Source organism: Amblyomma maculatum, chromosome 10 (genome assembly GCF_055883805.1).
Source record: "Amblyomma maculatum isolate TAMU_Amacu chromosome 10, ASM5588380v1, whole genome shotgun sequence".
NCBI classification, from domain to species: domain Eukaryota; kingdom Metazoa; phylum Arthropoda; class Arachnida; order Ixodida; family Ixodidae; genus Amblyomma; species Amblyomma maculatum.
In genome coordinates, this window is record NC_139353.1 from 42,011,189 (window position 1) to 42,033,990 (window position 22,802).

A 22,802-nucleotide genomic window follows, 5' to 3' on the forward strand; every position below is an offset into this window, starting at 1 on the left:
GCAGACCCATTCCGGGGGTCACTTCAATTCTTTATCCAATTTACAGCGCTTTATATTCCCCCTGCCCCGGCATGTGTTATCGCCTATTTAATGCTGGGCGTTTTAATCCATCAACGTAACACTTCATGAAATAATCTTTGTAACCTCCTAAGGCATTTTGAACATTATGTGAGGTCACGAGAATTCACCGCCATCCCTTATGAAAACTTATATTTTCTCATTAGACATTATTGCTATCTCAGCTGCTATTAGCAGAAAACTGGTAAGTACCAAAATCTGGTTGCTTGGAAAAAAAAGTACAAGACTTCAGTCTAAGTCGTGATAGAAACTAGGGGCACGCAAATATTCGAAATTTCGAGTACAAATTGAATACGCTTGTTATTCTATCTATATTCACATTCGAAAAACTGATGTTTGAAATTTTCCAAATATGTATTAAAAAATGACAAACTACAAAAAAAAAAAACGCTTCACCGCAATGCTCAACCACGTTGACTGTGCAGTGAAACGACCTCAAAACGCGAAGGGACCTAATAGACCCCTTTCATAAATGTTAAGTCGGCTTCACCTCTATGCTGCATTCCCCACTAATGGCAGAACTGCAATGTATTGAAACATTGTATTATGGCCATAATTCATATGATTTATGCATCAGAACATATTAGCATAACTGCCCTATTACCGCTAAATGCATCTTGTAGAAGCAATATGCGATTTCAGGTCTATATCGCCGTTTTTCTGGCAGCCAGTGACGCCATGTTTGGGGAAAGAAGCAGCGTGGGAAAGCCTACTTAACGATTTTTGCAAGGGGTCCATTGTGATGAGGGAGGGACCTTCCCAGCAAAGCGAAGCCCATAACAAAACCGGGCAAAAAGTGCTTTTCTTACCTCTGTTATGTCTCAGATGCAGACTACCCACGTGCTCATGAGGTCAAATTACTGTAATGCAAACAATCTTTGGCAGTTTCTTTGGCCCCATTCAATAATACAAGATTTCGGTTAATTTGGACATTTTGTCTGGTCTCTTGAAGGCCAAATTGATGAGTTCACTGTATTCAGCAGTGATATGAGAGATCTACCCAGTTTCATGCAAGTCTTTCCCATACAAAAAATTTGTTTAACAGAATACTGTACAATATACATAGTATACTTGATTTTTCAGTACGGTATACACTTCAGTGCAATTCTAGGTTAATTTTATTTGCAAATATGATGTGAATTCCAAAACTAACCATTAGCAATGTTTGCCGACAGAGTTTTCGGACGACAATAATTCGAACTTGCGCAATATTTCGGACTTTATTCAGGAGCTGTCACGTAGCCCATAGGAGCGTGTACATTTTCCCGATCGTTAGTTTGGAACCCTATGGTGTCCAAAAGTTCGATTTTTCGGACTAAATTTGCCACGAGAGATACTGTGCAGATTGTTTTTTGGACAAAGGCTAGTTTTTTTCAACATCACTAAGATGCGAGCGGGCGTCGTTTTCGCAAACAAGCGGTTTTGCGCAGCCGTGAAAGCTAGGCGAAGCAGTCATTTGGACGGACTAGCTTGGCTCTTTGTTCATCATCGCCATTTGAGACAGTAGCAATAAGTGAATGCTCAACCTTTTCATCGCGGCAGCCTACAAAAGCGCGCAGTCGGATTGAAAATGAAACGTGAGCACTGTCTGTCGTGGCTCGCTCCGACGCCGCCCCACCGCCACCCATGGGGAAAATGGGGTGGGGGAAGGTCCGATGCATTCGTGATTCATGGGGCTCTCGTTCCACTTGCTTTTCTTTTCGAAAGTCTATTTCACGGTCTTGACTATTGTCGCCAACCATCGAAACTGAATGTTATTGCTTCGGATAGACTGCATCATAGTATGTCGTGAAGTGGCATAGACATGACGAAAGCAGGACTGGCCAAGATATTCTAACTGGAGGGTTATAGCGGTTACAGCTTAAGCATGATCCGCTTCTGCAGGGCACCACTGCGCACGCGGTGACTGCCTTGAGCAAGTTGCATGCTTCCCGGTGGCGCATACACCTGCCGCGTCTGCACCAGCCAGCGTGAGTGCACTGGCGGCCGTGCCCGCGAAACACAAGAGCGCGCACGCATGGGCGGCGCACGGAAGCCAATCACAGTCGCAGATCACGCTATGCTATAACTCCTTGTCATTGGCATATAAAGGAAAAAAGGGGAATAGCGAATTTCGTGATTTTTAAAGCCGATTTTTCACAGAAAAGCAATTTTGTTTAAAGTTCATGAATTTTTCGAACTGTTCGATTATTCGGACCATTTCCCGAGTGCCGTCAGGTCCGAAAAAATGGTCGGTGACTGTATTTTAATGTTTCACATCTTTTTTCACTGATCGGATATTCAATATTCGATGGTATTTTTTCTCATACCCGTATTCGATTCTTACTCGATAATTTGAACATTCGCATACCCTTGCTAGAGACATAAAGCAAGCCTGAGACTTACAAGAGTTGTGTACGTATTGCATCATGGTCTGGACTTCGGGGCACTCTTCTGACATGAGCTGTATCTTGCAGTGAAGACTGAGGTACACATAGTCCAGCGGGTGCATCTCTGCAAGAGAAAGGTAATACACTGCCTGAGAATGGATCTCTCCATTCATCTTTACAGGTATTTGCAGTGTGTCTTGGCCACTCTTCTCTATATTTCCTCATGAACGAGAAGAAAATAAAGAAAAACAAAAATCCCAGGTGTAAAACCTGCCAAAAGGAATCACCTTGCATCTTTGCGTCCTTGTGGATATCCTTGTCACACAAGCCCTTTCAACGCTATTGAGCTATAGAGATTCTACCATCTCACGAAGTGTAGTGGTGGCACTGTTGCTGGCAATGCTTTTGCAGGCGTGCAAGCAAATAACCCAACTTTAGTCCAAAAAAAAACTAAACAAAAATTGTATTTGTTACACTAGTATTAATTACCCCTGAAATGAATTTAGTTGCTTTTGGAGAAGCTGTATAACATTCGCGCACTTTTGAGGAGGCTGGTTGTTCATTGTTTTTGTATTACTAGCAACCATGGCAATGCACGTTATGCAGCGTTTTGAAGCCTGGCCTGCCATTTTTTTTTCTTCCGCAAAACAAGTTGTCTATTCTGAAGTTTTACAATATTTCCGGAGATCTCCGGCCTGCCGTAGTGAGCTCTCCGGGAAGTTGTCAAAAAGCATTTTTTTGATGCTCTTTGCAACTTTGTCTACGGTGTGGAGTGAGCTGAGGGACGAAACTAATGCAACTCGTTCCTACGAGTGTCGGAAAGCTTGCTTCTCAACATTAAAAAACAAGAAGTCTAGCGCAAAATAAAAGGTTCTTAAACGGCAGTAATAAAAGTAAGTTCTGTGTCACGTATGATTCATTCGCAACCTTTTGAGGCCTGTTTTGAATAATACAATTTTCAGATAATATGTTTTAATTCCATGAAAATGGTATCAACGAGATTCCACTGCACATGGCAGCAGTGATTTGTACCTGCAGCCCTGAGCTGTGCCCCCGTGAGCAGCTGGTGGGCCAGGTGCAGGTGCACCAGAGCGTGCACCAGGTCTGTGTGACGCGACACCCCTTGCTCCTCGAACAGGGGCTCGAGCCGCTCAAAGCGACGGCCCCGCACAGGCACCAGGCAGTACAGCTCCTCACTCTTCTCCACAAGCCGCGACAACAGCTCCTGCAACTTGCCCTCCTGGGCAGGGGAAAGAAAGAGAGGTAAATGCAAGGGAGCGAGAGCACAAGTACCCAATTGTCTCTCTCTTCCATCACAACTTTATTCCAGATGGTCCAGTTAGAGCAGTAGGTCGGAATCAGTGGCATAGTGGCAACTAAATCCATATCATACTAAACACATCATGACAATACAGGTCAATTAAGGTTGTCAAGGCACATATATAAGGTTTGTTGTGCCTGCGCAAGATTGACCGTCACCGTTAGCTACGCTGCTTCCCAAGGAACATGTGGTGTGTACAACAGGGTGTCATCATAGCATCGTGGCAAGTATACTGCCACAAATCAATTCTGTATTCTCTGTTTGTTCATGCTCATTGTCGCGAGACGCAGCCTTATTTTCTTTGTCGCGCAAATTGAGCTTTGACGTGCAATGAGCATTCTTAGTTCGACGACCAGCGAGCACGTTTTCTGTTATCTCCACCACCAAATCACCTAATTCTTTTGCCAGTGCATGTCAGCCCAATAAAGAGTTTCTTTAGTGCACTCCCAGACTCTCTATTTGTAGTCACTGGCCTTGTCACCACCACGTGAGAATACAATATCCATATTTTTTTAATAAACGTTATGCCACAACTGTAAATTTCCAACGTCCTGTCTAATGTGCTGCCCGGTTCTTCAAAACAGACCGGGTTATGAGTTTCCGGAATGCAGAAAACGAACGCAGGGACATTTCCCACCTGGCGCTCGGAGTGCTCCATGGATTCCTGGAGGGAAGCTTTCTCACGCACCAACTGGTGGATGTCCTCAAGCAGGGCCAGTGCGGTGGACAGAGACTCCCCACTGAGCAGCTCCAGGGCAACCTGCCCCTGGGCGCCCAGCTGCAGGGAGGACCCCACCAGCATCTCTGGGTTGGCCTGCATTCGTTCACACAACAAGGCATGCTACAATAGCAGTGTCACGTGGGCAACTGCAACCAAAGCCTAGAACAGAGAAGCACAGACCAGCCCCACATGCAGGCCTTTTCTCTTAACCCTGGTTCTCCTGGACAGAAGGGACATGAGAAGAGAGAGAGGTAAAATTCTAGTAAAACACATTGGTTGGCTCTTGGAAAATTTTTCTTTATTCTTATGCTAAATTCAATGCGAATGCTCTCTCTTAATCAGGTTTTTGTGCTGATTTCAAATATGTAATCACTTTTATAAAATTTTTATGATATGTCAATTATTTTTCAAATTATGACGTTTTCACGCAGTGGTTACGGCGCTCGACTAGTGTTCCCAAGGGTGCGGGATCGAATCCCAGTCTCGGCGGCCGCTTTTCGATGGAAGCGAAAAGCAAGGCACCCGTGTGCTGTGCGATGTCAGTGCACGTTAAAGAACCCCATGTGGTCGAAATTTCCAGAGTCCTCCACTACGGCGTCTCTCATAGCCTGAGTCGCTTTGAAACGTTAAACTCCACAAACCAAACCAATCCTTTGTTTCAGAAACAATAGAGAAAAAGAAACACTAATCAGAAAACTATTATTAGCATGTGTCATGGTAGTATAAAGAATACAACGTAGCAACTGCATTTCTGATCAAGGCAATATTAGTCACTTTACAACCTGTTGAAGTTCGATGCAAAAAAATGCAGTTGAGAAGCCATTTAAATTACAGCACATAAAAAGTTATCAAGCATAAAGGAGAAATCTGTTCCCAACATCGCATAGTTCAATTACCCAGGAGCATGCTGTAATAATAATTTTTCCTTTATCTGCTCTGGATGCGAAGATATCCCTCTTATAAACTAGCAAACCATCGATAATTTGTGTTTTGAGAAAACGAGAAAAAATGAACTTAGATGGGTGGTTTGCACCTTATAAAGGGGAATGAATGATCCACAGAGTGAATAAATTGGTAGATGTGTAGGAGATCGACTGTAGATTTCGAAAATGTTATTTCCAAAAAGTCGCTTTTTCCCCCGCTATTTTCGGCCCCTCGGAAACCTTGTAATGAGCAAAAAGAAAGGACAGAGGCTAGGTCCTGCCTTCTTCCCAGTTTCCTGTGTCCTGCTTCTTCTGGCTGACCTTACTATCCGTAAAGAAAGGCAAGAACGAACAGATGGGGGGACTGCTGCACCAAGAGCACTACCCACCAGTTTGCGCAGCAGGTCCAACACTGGAGGTGGAATCATCGACTTGCATGGGTCACCAAGGCTAATGGGGATCTTGCTGGGTGGCGGACTTCGGCGTTTCTCCCACTGCACTGCCCGGAACTTTCGAGGCTGGGCCTTGAAGCTGAGGAGGAGAGAATATAGCACTCCCAAGTCAAGCAAACAGAAGACACTGTTGAACAAGACATGAAAACATTCACAAGCACCATGCAGAGAGATACTAAGAGACTCCTGGGCCCTCTCAGTGTTCCTACGGATTCCAACACAGTAAAGAACTGCTCAGTGGAAAATGTTTGGCAAGTACTGTGCAGTGCGAGTCCACGGCCGCAAGAAGTGGAGGCATGGAAGCACTACATGGGTGGTTCTGCTGCACTCAATTTTATCGCACATTTAATTGTTGCCCTTTATATGACACTGAGGCTGCAGGAAATGCCATGTTAAGGCAAAGCTTTGGTTTTCACCTATATTCAAACTTGCGCTATATTATTTGCTGCATTGCATTTGTAAAACGTCAAACTAGGATGAAAACCTGATAACGAAAAATGAGATGACTAAAAATAATTACAGTAAAATTCACTTACAAAAATATCCGTTAGAAAAATATGAGATATAGTAAAACTACCACGGCACTGCCAGCTTTACTATGTTTTCTATGGTAAAAAAAAACCACTTGTAGCAATGCTGTCATAGCACATTATCGGTGATAACAGTTAAATCTGGTCACTGAGAGCAAATCTCGAGAGAAAGAAAGCAAATGCTACAACCACACCGGCGAAACTATGCTGATGAGGAACTGGCAGAACCGACCGATGAATCGACCCAGTGCTGTGGAAGTGAAAACACCACATAAACACACACCAACATTGTGTGTGCCGAGGACTCTATACGCTGCAGCAGTGCAGGGGAGAAGATAAACTTTCAAAACTCTCCTTCGTTTCAGTAGTCCATTATTGTTTCTCAGGGTGTGCTTCTTGGAGGAAACATTATTGAGGCTCTTAAGACCCCTTAAGAGATGGGGCCGGTTCTGCTCTAGTGTTTACTTGACCCCACCTATCACACAGTGCAGGACAGCGGCTACTTCCTTGCCGGACTCTAGGTGAGCAGCTCCACTCGACGGCAATGGCGTGCGCTCGTTGCGCCGCTTGGTCATCATAGCTGGCGGCAGATGCCGTGCGCTATGCTCCCTCCTGGAGACCGGGGTGAAGATGTCGTCACACCCCTATGTTGCCATGGAAATGGCAATAACACTACGGAGTGGCATAGTCGGTCAGCGCCCTCGGCTGGTGATTGCAGGGTGCCGGGGAGCTGATGCCGATGCACCACTATATAGGCCACATGCGCCATATGCAACTCCGTCAGTCACTCAGGTGCACGCGCCTTGCAAGCAAGGTTTCTGTCCCAATTCTGCTGTCTGTTTCCTCGCTCCTGCAAGCTCATCGGATTTGCTTCAGGAGAGTGGGCTTTGTTTGGAATGCCAGTGACGCAAAGGTTTGTGAAGCTCCCCCTGACATGATGATGATGATGATGGCATCATGTTGAGGCCTGAACTTTTTCATGTTTACAATGCAGGTGCGAAAAATCATTTAATCAACGAGCGATCATCTCAGCTGTCACCTGTGCAGAAAGTGATGACAAACACGAATTCATACAAAAGTCCCTCCCGGTATGTACAGTAGAAGGAGCACCCAAGAAAGACATGTCGACGAAATACGGTGTGAGCCAGCCAAATCTGGCTGATAGAAATTGTTTTTGTGCAGAGGAATCTACAAGTTTGTCATTTTTTTTTTTAGTCTTAGCCCCTTCATAACAATTATTGGCTATAACAACAATGATATTTCCTTGGTACTTCAATAAATTCTATGTGGATTTGAAGAGATGAGAATGAAAAGTATTTTTGAGTGTTGTTTTATAAACCAGCACTCTATGTGAGCAAAACGCCAAATTATCAAACGATGTCCTCGTAGCCATGCCGTCACGGACAACCGATACAGTGAAGACTTGTGCTGGCCACAGTGACTTCACTATAGAGGAGTTCTAATGCATGAACTAAAACTTTTGCTCAACAGCCAGGTGAAACCAGCCTCTCTGTTCAACCCACCTCTGCTGGTCCTCCCATGCATTTCCAGTTTTTGAGCGGAAGATCCGTGCAAATTCTCGAGCTGCCTCGGGAACCGCAGCGAAGCTGGACTTGGACCACTTGCCGGAGTCGCCAACACGGCCCCAGCGGCAGAATAGCACCACCAGCCCTCCCCGCTGAATAAGCTGGGGGCGAGAGAGAGAGGGCGGAGGGAGGGGGAGGATATACTCGCACCAGCACCCCACAGGCCTCTCGTCTCGATCACCGTCACCGTCACGTATGCGTGCAGTGGGTACGCACCTGCATCTTGTAGAAACTGTACAGACCAAACTGGCCATAGCTCAAGTCCACCATGGTGAGAAGTGCATCATATGGCACGTTGTGAGCTTTGTCCATGACCACCTCCCTGCAAGGAGAAAGGAGAATGCATGAACTTGTCAGCTGCAGTCAATGGCTCATGGAAGACAAGACCGGCAGTAGCGGTGCCCTAAAGCACTGCCTGAAATAATGTCTCGCTCAATCAGATACCAGACCAAATGATAATTATATAAAGTGAAAAAAGTGCAACAAGCATATAATGAATTAACCTCAGGAACTCTAGTAATGCAAATTCTGCGGTGAGCTTCGTTTCATTCCACATGGACACAATGAGAATAAAAAATTTAACACACACCACCTTAAAGCAACAAGTGTCTGACATCTTGAATACAATTCCTCCCTGCAACCCTAAACTAGGGAATGAGATTACAAGCATCCCTATTTTGTTATGCAGCTAGTGGCCCACATACGAGGTGCGACACAAAAGAAACGAGACTAAAACTGTAGCTTCAAAAAACAGTGGAATTGTAAAGATTGAGTGGGTTCCCAGTGGTTAGACTGTTGATCAACACTACTACATTGAAGTACTAAAAATACTTCGTAAAAAAAAATATATATATATATCAGGAAAAAAAAAGGTCATAGTTGTGGAGTGATGGATGGCTGTTGCACCAGGATAATGCACCCGCTCACAAGGCCCTGTCTGTCAAGCAGTTTCTGACCAGCAAAAACTTTACTGTGATGAAGCATCCTCCTTATTCACCTGATTTGGCTCCATGCCGACTTTTTTTCAGTTCCTAAAGTTAAATCTTGCTTAGAAGGAACCCATCTTACCTCAGTTGAAGAGGTTCAGGTAAAAACGGAGTATCTCCGGAAGGGTCTTCCAAAAACCTTGTTCCAGAACTGTTACTAGCAGTGGCAGCACCGAATGCAGAAGTGTGTGAATGCTGAAGGCAACTGCTTTAAAAATGATAATGTCACAGGGAACTGATTCTGTAAGTACAATAATTTGTTGGAACTGTCTAGCTTTTTTTGTGTCACATCTCGTATACCAAACGGTGAATGTGGGCCGAGTGCTAAAGCATGTAAGAGCTACATCACCTGCGCTGTAACACTGCTTCAGATAAGCACAAAGCTCAGGAAAGGAGGTCCTTTACCTTTACATAAGACACGTAAGGCAGAGGTGCAAAACGTCGCTCACCCATCGTCCATGCTAGCGAAAGGGTCAGGGACAGCCTCGCGAGAGTCCCTCTGGTTGGGCGTGGCGTCGGCAGCGGCCTTCTCCAAGAATGCCTTTGAATCTTCGACAAAGTTGTGAGTGAAGGTGATTTCGGTGAGTTCCTTGGGGTGCATTGCTGGAGGCAGCGAGTGTACAGCAACCTTGGGCACTTGGTCGTGGGTCAGCTGCATGGCGCTCTGGGGGAAGGAGGCAGAGAGAGCAACACGTCCATCACTCTCCAGCACAAACCAAAAAATTCAGGGGGCACTTTGGCCCACTAAAATGCTTCAAGGCGGAAGACCTTCCACGCTGCGCTGCTTAGGCATTGACTGCGAGACCGTTTGTGATTGACTAGAACTGTGACAGATACTGCACCTTTTTTTTTTCTTTGCTGTAAACTAATTTTAAACGCTGCTGATGCCTGCTGTACTGCGTCTATTTCTATATATGCTCTGTGGTGCGACGTTCGAGGAAGCGCCAAATGAAAGGCGCCGCATGAACGCCTGGATCGAACGCCCGGTGGGGTCAGCTTTATATATGTGTGAATCTCCTGGTGACGTCACCATGTGACAGCTATGGATGTCTTGAAACGTCTGACCATTACTATTAGTTAGTGATAGTTAACCATGACTTGATCTTTCTGAGTACTAGTTAATGTCTGGTTACTGTTAGTTAAACACCCCTTAACTAGTAAGTGATGGTTAGTGATAGTTACGACGACCTCCAAATGCATGGGTTCCTATGGGCATCTGCTTAACTATTTTATTATTAGTCGTAAATTATCATAAAATTATCTTGAAAATGCCTTAAATCATGTTCTGATATCATCCGATTGCTATTGATTGAGTATCGATACAATGGTGATTGGCATATGCCCATATAAGGCATGCACCCAAAACGCGGACACATTTGCTAACGACAGTATGAGGCCTTTAAAGGCTCTCGCCTTAAAAGCCAGGACTGTTATGCCTATTGCTTGTGGTAATACCTGGAGGGCATGGGTGATTGTGGCGACACCGCGGGCAGCGGCCAGCTGTAGCGGGGTAACGCCGTTGCTGTCAGGCGCGTCGAGCGGGGTGCCCACATGCACCAGCAGCTGCAGCATGGCGGGGCAGCAGAAGGTGTAGTTGGCCAGCGGCGCCACCACGTGGTGCATCACGTTCCAGCCGTACATGTCCTGGTGCGTCAGGTCCACGGGGCTTGTCTTTTTGAAGCCCGTGCGTCGAACGTCCCCATATGGGTCAGGGTCCCGCTCAGGGTCATAGCTGCCGTTCAGCAGCAGTTTGGCCATGCGGATGTCGTTCTGTGAGGTGCACGCGTGCCGCACATTGAATGCTAATGGCCAGGGTGAAAGCCAAAGAAAAGGTTACTTCCCAAGAAGCCTTCAGAGTGAAAAAATGCACCCACAAATATTCTCCCGCATTCCGCTACTTGCCTCAGCCAATAGACAACTCGCAGTATTTCAAAGGGTATATGCAACTAACTTCAAAGTGTATACGTAACTCACTTGTCGCATAGATTGCACATCATATGCACAGAAAACTATTCTGACCAACTTTTACTTCATTTGTTGTTCCTCCCTTGCTGATTTTGTCCTTGTTCAGTGCTTATTTACCTATTTTTGACTTGCTTTCCAATTCCTTTGTGGCTCCTGAACCCCCAATTCAATCTGTTGCTGCAACATCAGTGCTCTAAACAATTGCTGAATTTTGGAGTGACCTAAAGGTTTGTGTTAATCAAAAAGCACAAGGAAAACTTTCCATACTGACAAACCCACTTGCTACAGCAAAACAACAAAGCAGTCCAACACAAATGTTGGATGAAAAGAACTAATTTTGCAGTCAAAATAAGTCATCACAAATGTTTGAAAATGCAAGGACTGGCAGAACCACCTAGAGGCCACTTCTGTTCCCACAAGGTCAGAGTGGTTTCACATGCAATTTTCAAAGCTTTTATCTGCCTTTTGATTTGCAGGCAGTGGCCATAGCTCTTGGCTGATGTCTCGGGAACCAATGGTAAGTGCTCTTTATCTGACTGACCCAACAACACAGCTGCGAAGCACAATTAGCAAGGCCGGTGCAATAGTTCAGTGAAATCTTATAAGTGAAACAGAAAACGGAATGATTGCCTCGGCTGTGGTTATGTTTATTTTCCTCTTACTCTCCTACACATGGACCAAATTGTTGTCTGTTCTTAAAAATGAACACACAAATGTCACACAAATTACGAGAATTGCATATACGGAACTGGCACGAAGAAAGAATTTGTATAAAATAGTGCAGGGGAAATGCCTTCACTATTTCGTAAAATGAGTGACACTGACATGTACACGTCAGCCATAACTCGACACGAGTGACAGAAAAAGGCTTGATGGGCAATACTACTGCATCACATGACACCTGCTTCTGCGATGTCACCTCATCAATGTCACCAGAACAAAGCTGAACGAGAAACGCGGAAAAGATTTGCGGAAGCACAGAACATGCGTTTGGAGGCTCACGCACCAGCCTGACGGCATACATGAGGGCTGTGCGCTGCTGGCCATCCCGGAAATTGATGTTGGCTCCCGCTCGAAGCAGCATCTTAACCACCGCGTAGTTGCGTTTGCACACCGCCAAGATCAGGGGTGACAGGCGGGCAGCTGTGGGTGATGCCGTGTGAATGCGTGTCTCGTCTGTCAGGCATGCTGTACCCGGGAACTCCAGGTTCTGGAGCGGGAAGCACGTCAGCAGGTCTGCAGACGCACCGGCCTCGAGCAACGAGAGGCACCACGTCCTGCGCACATGCCTTCATGTTGGCAGCTGCTGCTTGAACTGACCAGCTGCCACTAACAGAAGCGGAATGAAACAGATTCAGGCTGCAACCAGTGTTCCATAGGCAGCGATCGTGAGAAAGAATAACAAGGCTAATGTACAAAGATGTGAACCACTGATGTTCTCATTAGCTTTCGCCCTATCACAGCAACAGGCAATAATATAATATGAAAGTTCTTTTCATTAATTGACACTAGACGTTTAATATGCACTGATCAACCATGGAGCAAAAGATGAAAAATAAAGACAAAAAGAAAGGAAAAAAATCCAAGGAATGCACTTATGTCTCCTTACGTGCGGTAATGCGAAAGCACACACAGGCATTTTGCGTTGGCTTTGGTTGGCTTGCTATGTGGATTCTGGATTGCATTGTTAGCTATGACTTGGATTAGGGCTATGACTAATGTTGCAAGTCATTATGCACTGTCATTAAGGCATTACAGCCAATTAATCATGACTGAGTTAGATATTGGTTTGTTATGTGGATTCTGGATTGAATTCTTCGCTATGATTTGGATTCGGGCTATGACTAATGTGGCTACTCATTATGCAATGTCATTAAGGCATTATAGCCAAGTAATCATGACTGGATTTGGTATTTTGTCTTTTTTTGGCGTATGCAGATTGTGTTGGATTGGCTTTGGATCCGTCTTTTGAGTTACACATTCCGCAGACAGTCACTTTTGTGCACACCACTGATGAGCCAAGGAAGGCTTTCGCCTTCAAACAGAAAAAGGTAAACAATGATCCTGTAATCCACAATGAGGAGAAAAGCTTAGCTCTCAGCCTGTTGCATAGGAGTCTCCCTTGTTTGACAGTGCTCAAAAGAAGAAGAAGAAGAAAAAAAAAAAAAATCAAAACCCTCTGCTGCAAAGAAAGTGTGCGCCTCACTGCATGTCCTCTGGCAGGCGGTCGCTCTGCAGCTTCCAGAAGGCAGCTGTGAAGGGGGTGCGCAAGGAGCGGTCCTGGTCGGCACAGGCTGCTGCCACCATGCCCATCTTATCCAGAAAAAACTGGCACAGGGTGTAGTTCCAGTTCATGGCAGCATATGTCAACACCGAAGAGCCGTGCTCATCCCGCGACATCACCGGTACCCCTTTGTCTATCAGGGCTTGCGCAACCTGCACAACAGTGGGGCAAATATGAACAACAGCTGGGAAATAAAAATTCACTAGGTTTCCCTGTACTGGCAAACAAATGGCCTACACCTTTGATCTGTCTTCACTTTTCTATTAACTGCAAAGCACAGGGTCATAACAAAAGCTAAAAGTAAAAACATTCACCCTTTCCTCGCCGAGGCCCACCCTCCAAATATCATGCTTCATAACTTTGTAAAAGGACACATGGTGCTGCACTGATGAAGAGTGCAAGGCGACAGATGGCCCACCCCTCGCATCATTCACCACTGATCAGGCCCGTCAGATTTAAGGACTGGCATCCCTCAGCAACAGTATGTAGCAAAAAGCAATATTGCCAATCATTATTTACAGCACAAGTTGGCTCCAAAAGGCACGTTCTTTTTTTCCCCCATTCCCAATTCCGTTAAAACGATATTGATTTCACCAAGACGCACCTTGATCTGAAGCTCCAGCTGAGCATCACGGGGAGCCTCTCGTGCAAGCACGTGCAGCATGGTTTGTTTGTCACTGTACAGGGTCCAGCTTTGCTTCACTTTGCCAATCAGCCTCAGTGCGAGATCATAGGAACAGGTCTTCAGAGCCGCCTGCAATGAAGCACAGGGATACAGTTGCACGGTTATCAGGTGACTGTTTTGACCACAGGGCCCTTCGGCAAAAGGCCCAAAGAGAAACGCAGGGCCAAATTTCAAGCACCTGTGCAGCAGCAGACATGATTAAAACAGCGGCATCAGCAACAGCTTGTGATAAGCTCATGCGTATTTACCATTTCATCGAACCCATTTGATTTACTTCCACCAGCCGAACCTAATTATACCCTCCCAAACGCCTGCAAACAGCATTTCCACACACTGCACACATTTGAAACAAGACACAATGGAAAACACAGAGAAACAGCTGATGAAATTCAGGTGATCTGGCATGTAATTTACAAAAACAAAGTTTAATGAGAAGAAGCCCCAGTCAGGGTAATTCGACGATATTGCTGGAAAACGTATCAACAACCTTAGATATGCGGATGATACCACTTTAATGGCAGAAAGTGAAGTGGAACTCAAGAGACTTCTGATGCGCGTACAAGAAGAGAGTGAGAAGTTTGGGCTTAAACTGAACATTAAAAAGACAAAGATCATGGCGTCTTGCCCTATCAAGTCCTGGAGCATCAAGGGACAAGAAGTGGAAGCTGTGACAGATTTTCTCTTCTTGGGCTCCAAGATTACCCCAAGGAGACTGCAGCCATGAAATTAGGAGACACCTGCTTCTGGGAACGAGAGCCATGGTTAGCCTTGACCACCTAGTAAAGAGCAGAGACATTAGTCTGCCAATCAAGATCCGTATAACTCGTGCTATGGTCTTTCCAGTTGTGATGTATGGATGCGAGAGTTGGACTGTGAAAAAGGCTGACCGCCAAAGAATATACGCGTTTGAATTGTGATGCTGGCGGAGACTCTTGAGAGTTCCTTGGACTGCCAGAAGATCAAATCAGTCGATATTGTCGACCATAAACCCTGACTGCTCATTGGAGGGTCAAATTCTAAAGTTATAAGTTTAGATACTTTGGTCATCTGATGAGAAGAGAGGAGTTGCTGGAGAAAGATTTGATGTTGGGAAAGGTTGAGGGTCGCCAGAGAAGGGATAGGCAGCGAACGCGATGGTTAGATGGCATCCTCGAGGTGCTGCAGATGAAGTTATGTGATGTTAGAAAGATAGTGAGAGACCGGAAAGCGTGGCGTGACATGGTCTATAGGGTCACGAAGAGTCGGACACGACTGAACGACTGAACTGAACTGAAAAGTAATGCCCCAGATTGTGTATTAGGCAGTGAACCAGTTTTGTCTCCTTCATTTCGGACGGAAAAGCTTGGTGCAGAAAAATACACTGCTAGAGATTATGTGCATCATCATACAAGTGATTTGTAGAGGCTTGCAAATATTCAAAATATGTTTGTTATTCAGTTTGTATTTGAAAAACTGATGCTCATAATTTCAAAACATTTGAAAGTTACAGAATACAGAAAATTTTTGAATTCACTGTAGTTTCCTCACTCGCACCGCGTGCTTCACTACTACACTTTCTTCATCTCATCTTCATCTCCAATGCAGACACCCATAGTCCAGGTGTTCATAAGGTAAAATTATTATGATGAAAATGGTTTTTTGGCAAATTTTTTTCAGGTAAATTCGATGATTCAAACTTTCAGTTAATTCGAAGATCTTTTCCAGTCCCTTGAAGGTCAAATTAATGGGAACTTACTGTATTTACGGATGGATGGATGGAATATGGGTGCGTTCCCTTTGAAACGGGGTGGTAGCAGTTGCTACCATGCTCATTTTTTCCCCTATATCTTAATTATTGTTTTAGATTGGTTAACTATATCATCATTCTATTTATTGAATTATTGTTTCTACATTACTAACATTATATCGCTTTTCTGCTTTTAAGTCACCAATCTTCCAATCGCATTTTGCTAGCTTCCACAGCAGGTTCATTCACCCGGCCACTGTTATCTCTATTCAGCAGCAATATGACAATGCCACCTGGCTTCATAGAGATCCTTCTCATACAAAAAACTGGTATACAAAACCTTGTATAAAATTTATACTATACTTTTTGAGTAGGGCATACACTTCTGTGCAATTCTAGCTTAGCTTTATTTGCAAACGCCAAGTGAATTCTGAAATAAACAAGATGAACAGTGTTTGGTATTTTTTATTTTCACATTATCTTCACTGATCAGGTATCAATATTTTTGCCCCCATATTCATACTTGAAAATTTCAATATTTGCACACCCCTAGATTTAAGCCAACCAAAGTAACGTACAATTTATACTGCTATGAGAATTTCATAACCCTACTGCCAGAGACTGCTACAAGCAGGTTCTGTACACATTAAGTAGTCCGATCCCTCATTTCCCTACTCTCTCATGACATTAAGCTTAACTGATGACCCCGGTTACTATGATCCACTTTCAATATGTTTTTTATTCACTAGCGATTCCAGACTGGCTCCCCAATTAGTTATTTATCCTCTGACTCTGACCAGAGGGCCCTTAACAACCATTTCCCAAGAGGTACATGCGGTGTCAGATAACAGCACTAAATACAACGGTTCATTTAAAATGGGATAAAGCTTAATGGAAAAGAAGAAAAAAAAATTGCCGACGATTGCGTTACTTTTTAATGCGAAATTTGAGCGCAGCTTATCAGCTGTTTCAACTTTAACGACAGATTGAGGCAAAGATTTCGAGCAAAACATGTATGTACAATTACAGACAACTATTTTATTTTTCAAACATATTCTTGTTTCAAGAAATACTCCACTAACAGTTCTTGACCCAAACGCATGCATGGCCTGCGCTACAACAGGAAAAGCAGCGGTGGCACTAGGTGGAGTAAACGTGCACGCAGCGGCAGACGAAGGACTTGCCCCAGTTGCCTCACTCATGACTTAGAAAGAATCGGCAGAGAATAATTTATACAGGCAGGCGGTTCGCAGTGGCGAACGGTGGTAGCTAAGTGTTTCGGCTCGGGAACGCATCAGTTCACCGGCATTCTAGACAGAATCCACTTTTATGCCGGGAGCATGCAATGCTGGAAAACGCTTTCCTGCTCCACTCGATAAGCCCTCCGTGGTGGCGCACGCATGCGCAGTGCAGCACCTGGTTACGAGAGACAACGCCACAGGCGACGCCACGAAATGCAGGAACGGTTGCCAAAGAGCAGTGCTCTAAGTACCCATCTACATACAACATTTACAAGAGGATTGGGAAATATCTCAAGAGTGTGCATACCTCTACAGCCAGAGCCAAGGCTTTGCCACCAGTCTCAAGATTTTCAAGTATGTGCTGCAAGATGCCCTGCCACGACCGCCTCACAATCTCCTGCAAGGACACAAAACCAGTCATGCGTTAATGTGCACCAAACCGAAGGACAACCGCTTTTCAGCCTTCCTGGAGACAGCAATCAAAGCTCAAGAGCTGCAGCAGCCTTTCTACTTGATAGTATGCTTAGTTTACAAGCTTAATACTTACAAATGCAAAGATGGCGTACAAATGCATTTGGCTAGAATACCCACATCACACTGCCATGACACGACCCTGCAAGCTCATGCAATTGAAGCACTAAAGTTAGGTTGAGCAAAAGCTTGAAGGTATAATGAGAACATTAAGGAATATTTTGCTCACTATAGGCTGATTTTCTGTTCACCCAGCAGTAAAAGACGCAGCGAAGAAAACTGGGTTCAGAACTCTTCTCAATGACCAATTCAAGCTCCCAATATTCAATCTCCCCCCCATGCACGCACGCGCACACACACACACGCACGCGCACACACGCACGCACACACACACACACACACACACACACACACACACACACACACACACACACACACACACACACACACACACACACACACACACACACACAAAGATGGGTTGGTGCCATTTTTGGACCGAATGATAGTGTACTGAAACCCCTGAAATCTGCACTGTAAAGCTGTCAAAGCATGAACTTTACTGGCGAAATAAGACAGCAACTTTTTCTTTTGTCTTTTCTAGCACACAAAATCCTGCTTTCGGGGAAAGGGGCCTCTCTGGGATTAGAATACAGTACCCCCTCGACACGGGCAAACTTGTACTTGCTCTCAGTGCCCCACTTAAAGCCGCCGACCGGCAAAGGTGCCCAGTGAGAGGGAGCAACTGTGGCACAAAGCACCTGCAGGATAGGCACGTGCAGCGGGGGGCGGCTCCTCTTGCGCACGTACAGCCAGCGCAAGCACTGCAGGGGCGGCTCCTCTCGTCGCACCACCAGGTCTAACGTCGAGGAGGCGTTCTTCAGGACAAGCAGCATGGCACACCTGCACGTTGCACACTCCCCTTCAGAATGCAGCAGCTGCAAAACTGGCTCCTAACATGTGGAGCCAGCTCACTTCCCAGTTTACCCATCACATTCGAAAAGCACCGAGGAGGAAGGAGGTGATCTCTTACGTGGCATGGCCATTAAGCACCGCCAAGCCCAGGGGGGTGTTGCCACTCTTGTCTTTGATGTCTACTGGCTTCACCTTCTGCAAAAGGAAAGCAAACAGAAAAAAAAAAAAGAAGAAAGCTATTCTAGCATTGAAGGCTATTCGGTGTGGTCATGGAAAAATTGGGTGCAGCTCTTACACGCATTTATATGGTATACAGCTTCTACAGCGATAAGGTGGCAGAGAAAAATTGCATGATGAAAAACGTCTGCTGCCTGACACCACAATGATTATGAGCATTATTGTCTACACGTGGCAGTATGTCATCATCAAAGGAAATCTGGCACGGTTTGGTTTGGTTTGGTTTAAGGGGCTTAACATCGCAAAGCAACCCAGGCTGTGAGAGGTGCTGTAGTGGAGGGCTTCGGAAATCTCGACCAGATGGAATTCTTTAACGTGCACCAACATAGCGCAGCACACGGGCACCTTGTTCTCGCCTCCATCGAAAAGCTGTCGCCGCGGCCGGGATCTAATCCTGCATCCCTGGGCACGGCTGTCGAGCGCCCTAACCACTGCACCATAGTGGTGGGGTGGAACTCTGGTATGCTAAATCCGACAACAGTGCTTCACGCCTATCACAGCTTTGAAACTACATGGCTCAAGTACTTAACTCAAGTATCTACGTTCTTCCGACGGGAGCCCGCTCAGCACAGCTGCTCATAGCTTTCTCCTTTTCTCACACCGCAACTCTGACAGTTTTGCAGGGACAAACAAGTTCAGCGATTTGCTGTAGTTACCGTTTCAATTTGCTTTAGTTTTTTTCACCAAAAACCTGTATAGCACTGCCTTAGAGCACTTCCCATATAAGAGTATGCCCAAACAAGCACATCTGGCTAAGGAGGGCAAAGCCAGTGCACAGCCCACGTTGCACCTGGGCTCACCTGGGAAAAACTGTGCATGCAGGTGGAGGATCCCCGGATGGCAGCGTAGTGCACTGGTGTCATGCCAAACTCGTCCTGCGCCTCAAGCAAGGACAGCTGGGACACTTGCAACAAATTGGCAAGTTCCACCGGATCACAGGGTGAGTTGTCCCAATGTCTGCACACAAGCCGGGAGGAACAGAAAAGTAATTCAGTATAAGAAAACGACATGTCTTCATAAGTGCATCCCGGCTAAGTTCAATATAAACATTGCGCTCGCAGCGGTATGACTGAACCATGAAGTTTTTTTTTTGTTTTGTTTTGTTTTTTTTTTTATTCTCAACACTCAAATCAAATGGCAGCAACCAAGTAATATACGCTCGGGTACAAGGCACAGAACAATAAAGAACAAGGTGCCTTCTTTTCACTTCACCAAGGTTTCCGCCAATATACACTCTTTGAAACATAAATCCTATATTCATTTTTCCCAATAAAATAATCAATTATCAAGAACATGTATTCTGATAAAGTTTCAAGACCTAAAGTGACATGTGGGCTTATGAGGGCTGTAGAACCCTGCTATACAGTCGAACTCGGTTATATCGAACCCGGATATATCGAATTTTGGTTATATCGAACTCGCGAAATATCCCCTTGAAAATCCCATGTAAAAGTATAGGAAAGCCGTGTCATATATCGAACTCAATTTCACCGGTCGTTCGATATATCGAACTCCGCACCACGCACTGGAAAGTGTGCCTTCCCCAAAGACGATCGCATCACCCTTGGCCGTTTGCCGCGTGACGTTTTCAAGCCACGCGCGGAAGGAATGAGAGGGGACAGTTCGGCGACGGCTGGTCTGGGCAGCGCCGTGCCCATTCGCCAAAGGCGCGCGCATCTGCAGTTGTCGTTTCCCGCGCGCCAACACATGACGTTTGCAAGCCATGTGCGTGGCTGTGCCCATTCTTTTGCTGAGCTATCTCTCTCCTTCAGCACGCGCAACGCATGCGCCAAGCCAGTTCAGCCCGTTTTCAGACAAACGTCAGACGCCTTTCTCCAGCGTGTGTTGCGAACCCTCCGCGTGCGGCGCGCCGGCGGACCTATACCTATGGCGCCTGCGGATTTTAAGAAGCGGCAGTTCTTTTCTTTTTCTTTTTTTTTTGCGAGAGAGATCCTTTCTTATCGTAGTGCTGTGCGCGCGGCGTAGCGTAAGATATGGCGGCTGCGGACGTTAAGAAGCGGCAGGGTTTCTTTTTTTTTTTTTTGCGGGGATGTTTATTTATTTTTTTTTAATCGTTTATCCTTGCATGTATGAATCAGCGAAAGCACGCGGTCAGCTGCTGCGATCATGACACCCGCCCCAAGCGCGGCGCGATAAATCGAACCAGGCTTGCGCAATCAAGCCATCACGGGCACTCTGCCAAGTTCGCTCCCCGCCACCGGAGGAGCTATCAAAAGATAAACGCTCCCTGACGTTATCGCTGCACAGCATCTTGGCACGTTGTCAATGAGCTGTGGATGAGACGACCGAAACGGAATGACGCGCGCCATCGACATGCAAGCGAAAATGCCCGTGATTTCTGCCGCCGCGGCGACACAGAAACCTTGTTTTGAGCTGCCGCGGTGGCTCGAGCGGCGAGAGGGACGCAGTTCCAACAAGTTCGAAAATTTTCACTCTGTCGCTGCCACTCGTCGCTGAGATCACTCAGTCGCTTGCATGTGAGCGAAACTGACCTTAACGCTTTTTTTTTTTTTCTTCAAATTCTCGGGTGCAAAAGTGGAGGGTGGGTTCATTATGCGAGTGGGTTGACTACGCGATAAATACGGTATCGTTTTTTCGCATCGTAAGTACCGTCACAAGCCGATTTCTGTATATCGAATTATCGATATATCGAACTATTTCGCGATCCCCTTTGAGTTCGATATATCCGGGTTCGACTGTAGTAAATGCGGATACAGTAAAAGCTCCGATATAATACATAAAGTGAAATTGAAGTCCCAGTTCAACTTCCATAGACTGTACATTTCTCCCCCTTTAGTAAATACATTTTTAGCAAAAATCGGTTATATTAAAGTGCATCTGGCCACGGCGATGACTTCCCACGAAATGACATCGTCATACGTGCTCTACCTAGAAATCGCGAGGCAATTAAAAAATAATAACAACAACACCAAACACAGATACCAAAAAATAACAAGTTTTTTTTTTTTTTCCTCTTTTAAATGGCTTTACCACCAAGCTTAGCAGCATTCAGGAGAAGCCAACTTTACGTAGTCCTTGGAGCCGTGAGGGAAAGCATGCAGCGCATAAAGAAAAACAAAACAGTAGTCTACAAACACGGAAAGAAGGTGGCGCGGTCTGTTCAGAAAGCAAGAGAGTAAAAGTGCAGCGAGAAGAGAGACAGGGAAGAAACGGCCAAACATTAGCAGCACGGTGCAGCACGAAGCAGCGGTTGCAAGAAGTGGAGGCACAGCGTGTGCAAGGTTTTGCAGCACTTGCCTGCCACGTACATTTCTCCCATCTACTGCCTCTAAAATAACAGAAACAGTGGAAGATGATGCCATGTTCACACTAGTCTGGTTTTCACATTAAACCGAACTCAGTTAAATTTGTAGCCACGTTGCCCTCACGCTTAAGAGGTACTTCCTTCTACAAGATGTAAACAAAAAATCGTAAAATCTTACAACTGAAAAAAGATAATGGCACGAAGAGACATTAACACAGAGCTAAAAGCTGTTTTGGAGTTGTTTTTTTAATTAAGCAACAAGATGTGTTCGGTAAGTAGCCATTTAATTACCCGACAGCATCTTCTGGACAATATCATCACCTATAACTGATATATCAAAGACCCTGGTATAGTTAAGATTTTTGCTGGTCCCAGTGACTTTACTATAAAAGGGTTCTACTCCTACATGGGGTCCTTTAGGTTAAGGCTGAACACTTTCATAGCATTTAACCCAAAGATACAAAAAAAGTTACGAGAGCCCTTTAGACAAATGTAGAGAGTGAAGGAAGATTACACCACACAGAGCTCCCTTGCCCACCATCAGTAGCAATAACCACTTCGTTAAAGCCGCACACCTGTAAAATACAGGTCAAGGAATGCAGTTTCCCATAGGGCACTGCACTGATGGCAAGATGGAAACGAAAGGAACAAGCGTGAGAGTGCCCACCTATGAATTTTTACAAAGGCGTAGTGCAAGGGAACGCGCCCTCGGCAGTCCCTGGCATCGGCTCTGGCCCCCTTTTGCAGCAGCAGCTCTTCAAGAGCGGCTGAGCACTCGGCACTGCCGTTGTGGGCGTTGGCTGCCAGGTGCAATGCCGAGCGCCCCTTGGTGTTCACAGCATTTGCGTCAATCCCAGAATCAAGCAGTGCACGCACCGTGTCCAGCACATCTGTACCGGGAAAAGGCAGAGCTCAGTTCAGAACACTTTCGGCAAGTTAAAGGGCCACTGTCCAGGGAAGGCCCTTTTAAGAAAAGGAGCCCAGTGGTTCTATCAGGTACCGCAGATAGTCTGTGCAAAATTCTAC

The 22,802-nt window shown here is 45.6% G+C and overlaps 1 protein-coding gene across 1 annotated transcript in view; it reads right to left on the reverse strand.

Moving 5' to 3' along the window:
* The window catches only part of LOC146176270 (poly [ADP-ribose] polymerase tankyrase-like), a 76,617-nt gene that overhangs the window by 3,837 nt on the left and 49,978 nt on the right, over nucleotides 1–22,802 (reverse strand). Inside the window, 16 exon segments of the mRNA XM_084582588.1 lie at nucleotides 2,464–2,571; nucleotides 3,480–3,687; nucleotides 4,406–4,582; nucleotides 5,802–5,943; nucleotides 7,918–8,081; nucleotides 8,197–8,302; nucleotides 9,416–9,630; nucleotides 10,422–10,736; nucleotides 11,938–12,208; nucleotides 13,138–13,367; nucleotides 13,820–13,969; nucleotides 17,175–17,264; nucleotides 18,100–18,241; nucleotides 18,372–18,448; nucleotides 19,291–19,447; nucleotides 22,444–22,666. Coding sequence (XP_084438714.1) covers nucleotides 2,464–2,571; nucleotides 3,480–3,687; nucleotides 4,406–4,582; nucleotides 5,802–5,943; nucleotides 7,918–8,081; nucleotides 8,197–8,302; nucleotides 9,416–9,630; nucleotides 10,422–10,736; nucleotides 11,938–12,208; nucleotides 13,138–13,367; nucleotides 13,820–13,969; nucleotides 17,175–17,264; nucleotides 18,100–18,241; nucleotides 18,372–18,448; nucleotides 19,291–19,447; nucleotides 22,444–22,666 — 2,775 coding nt within the window.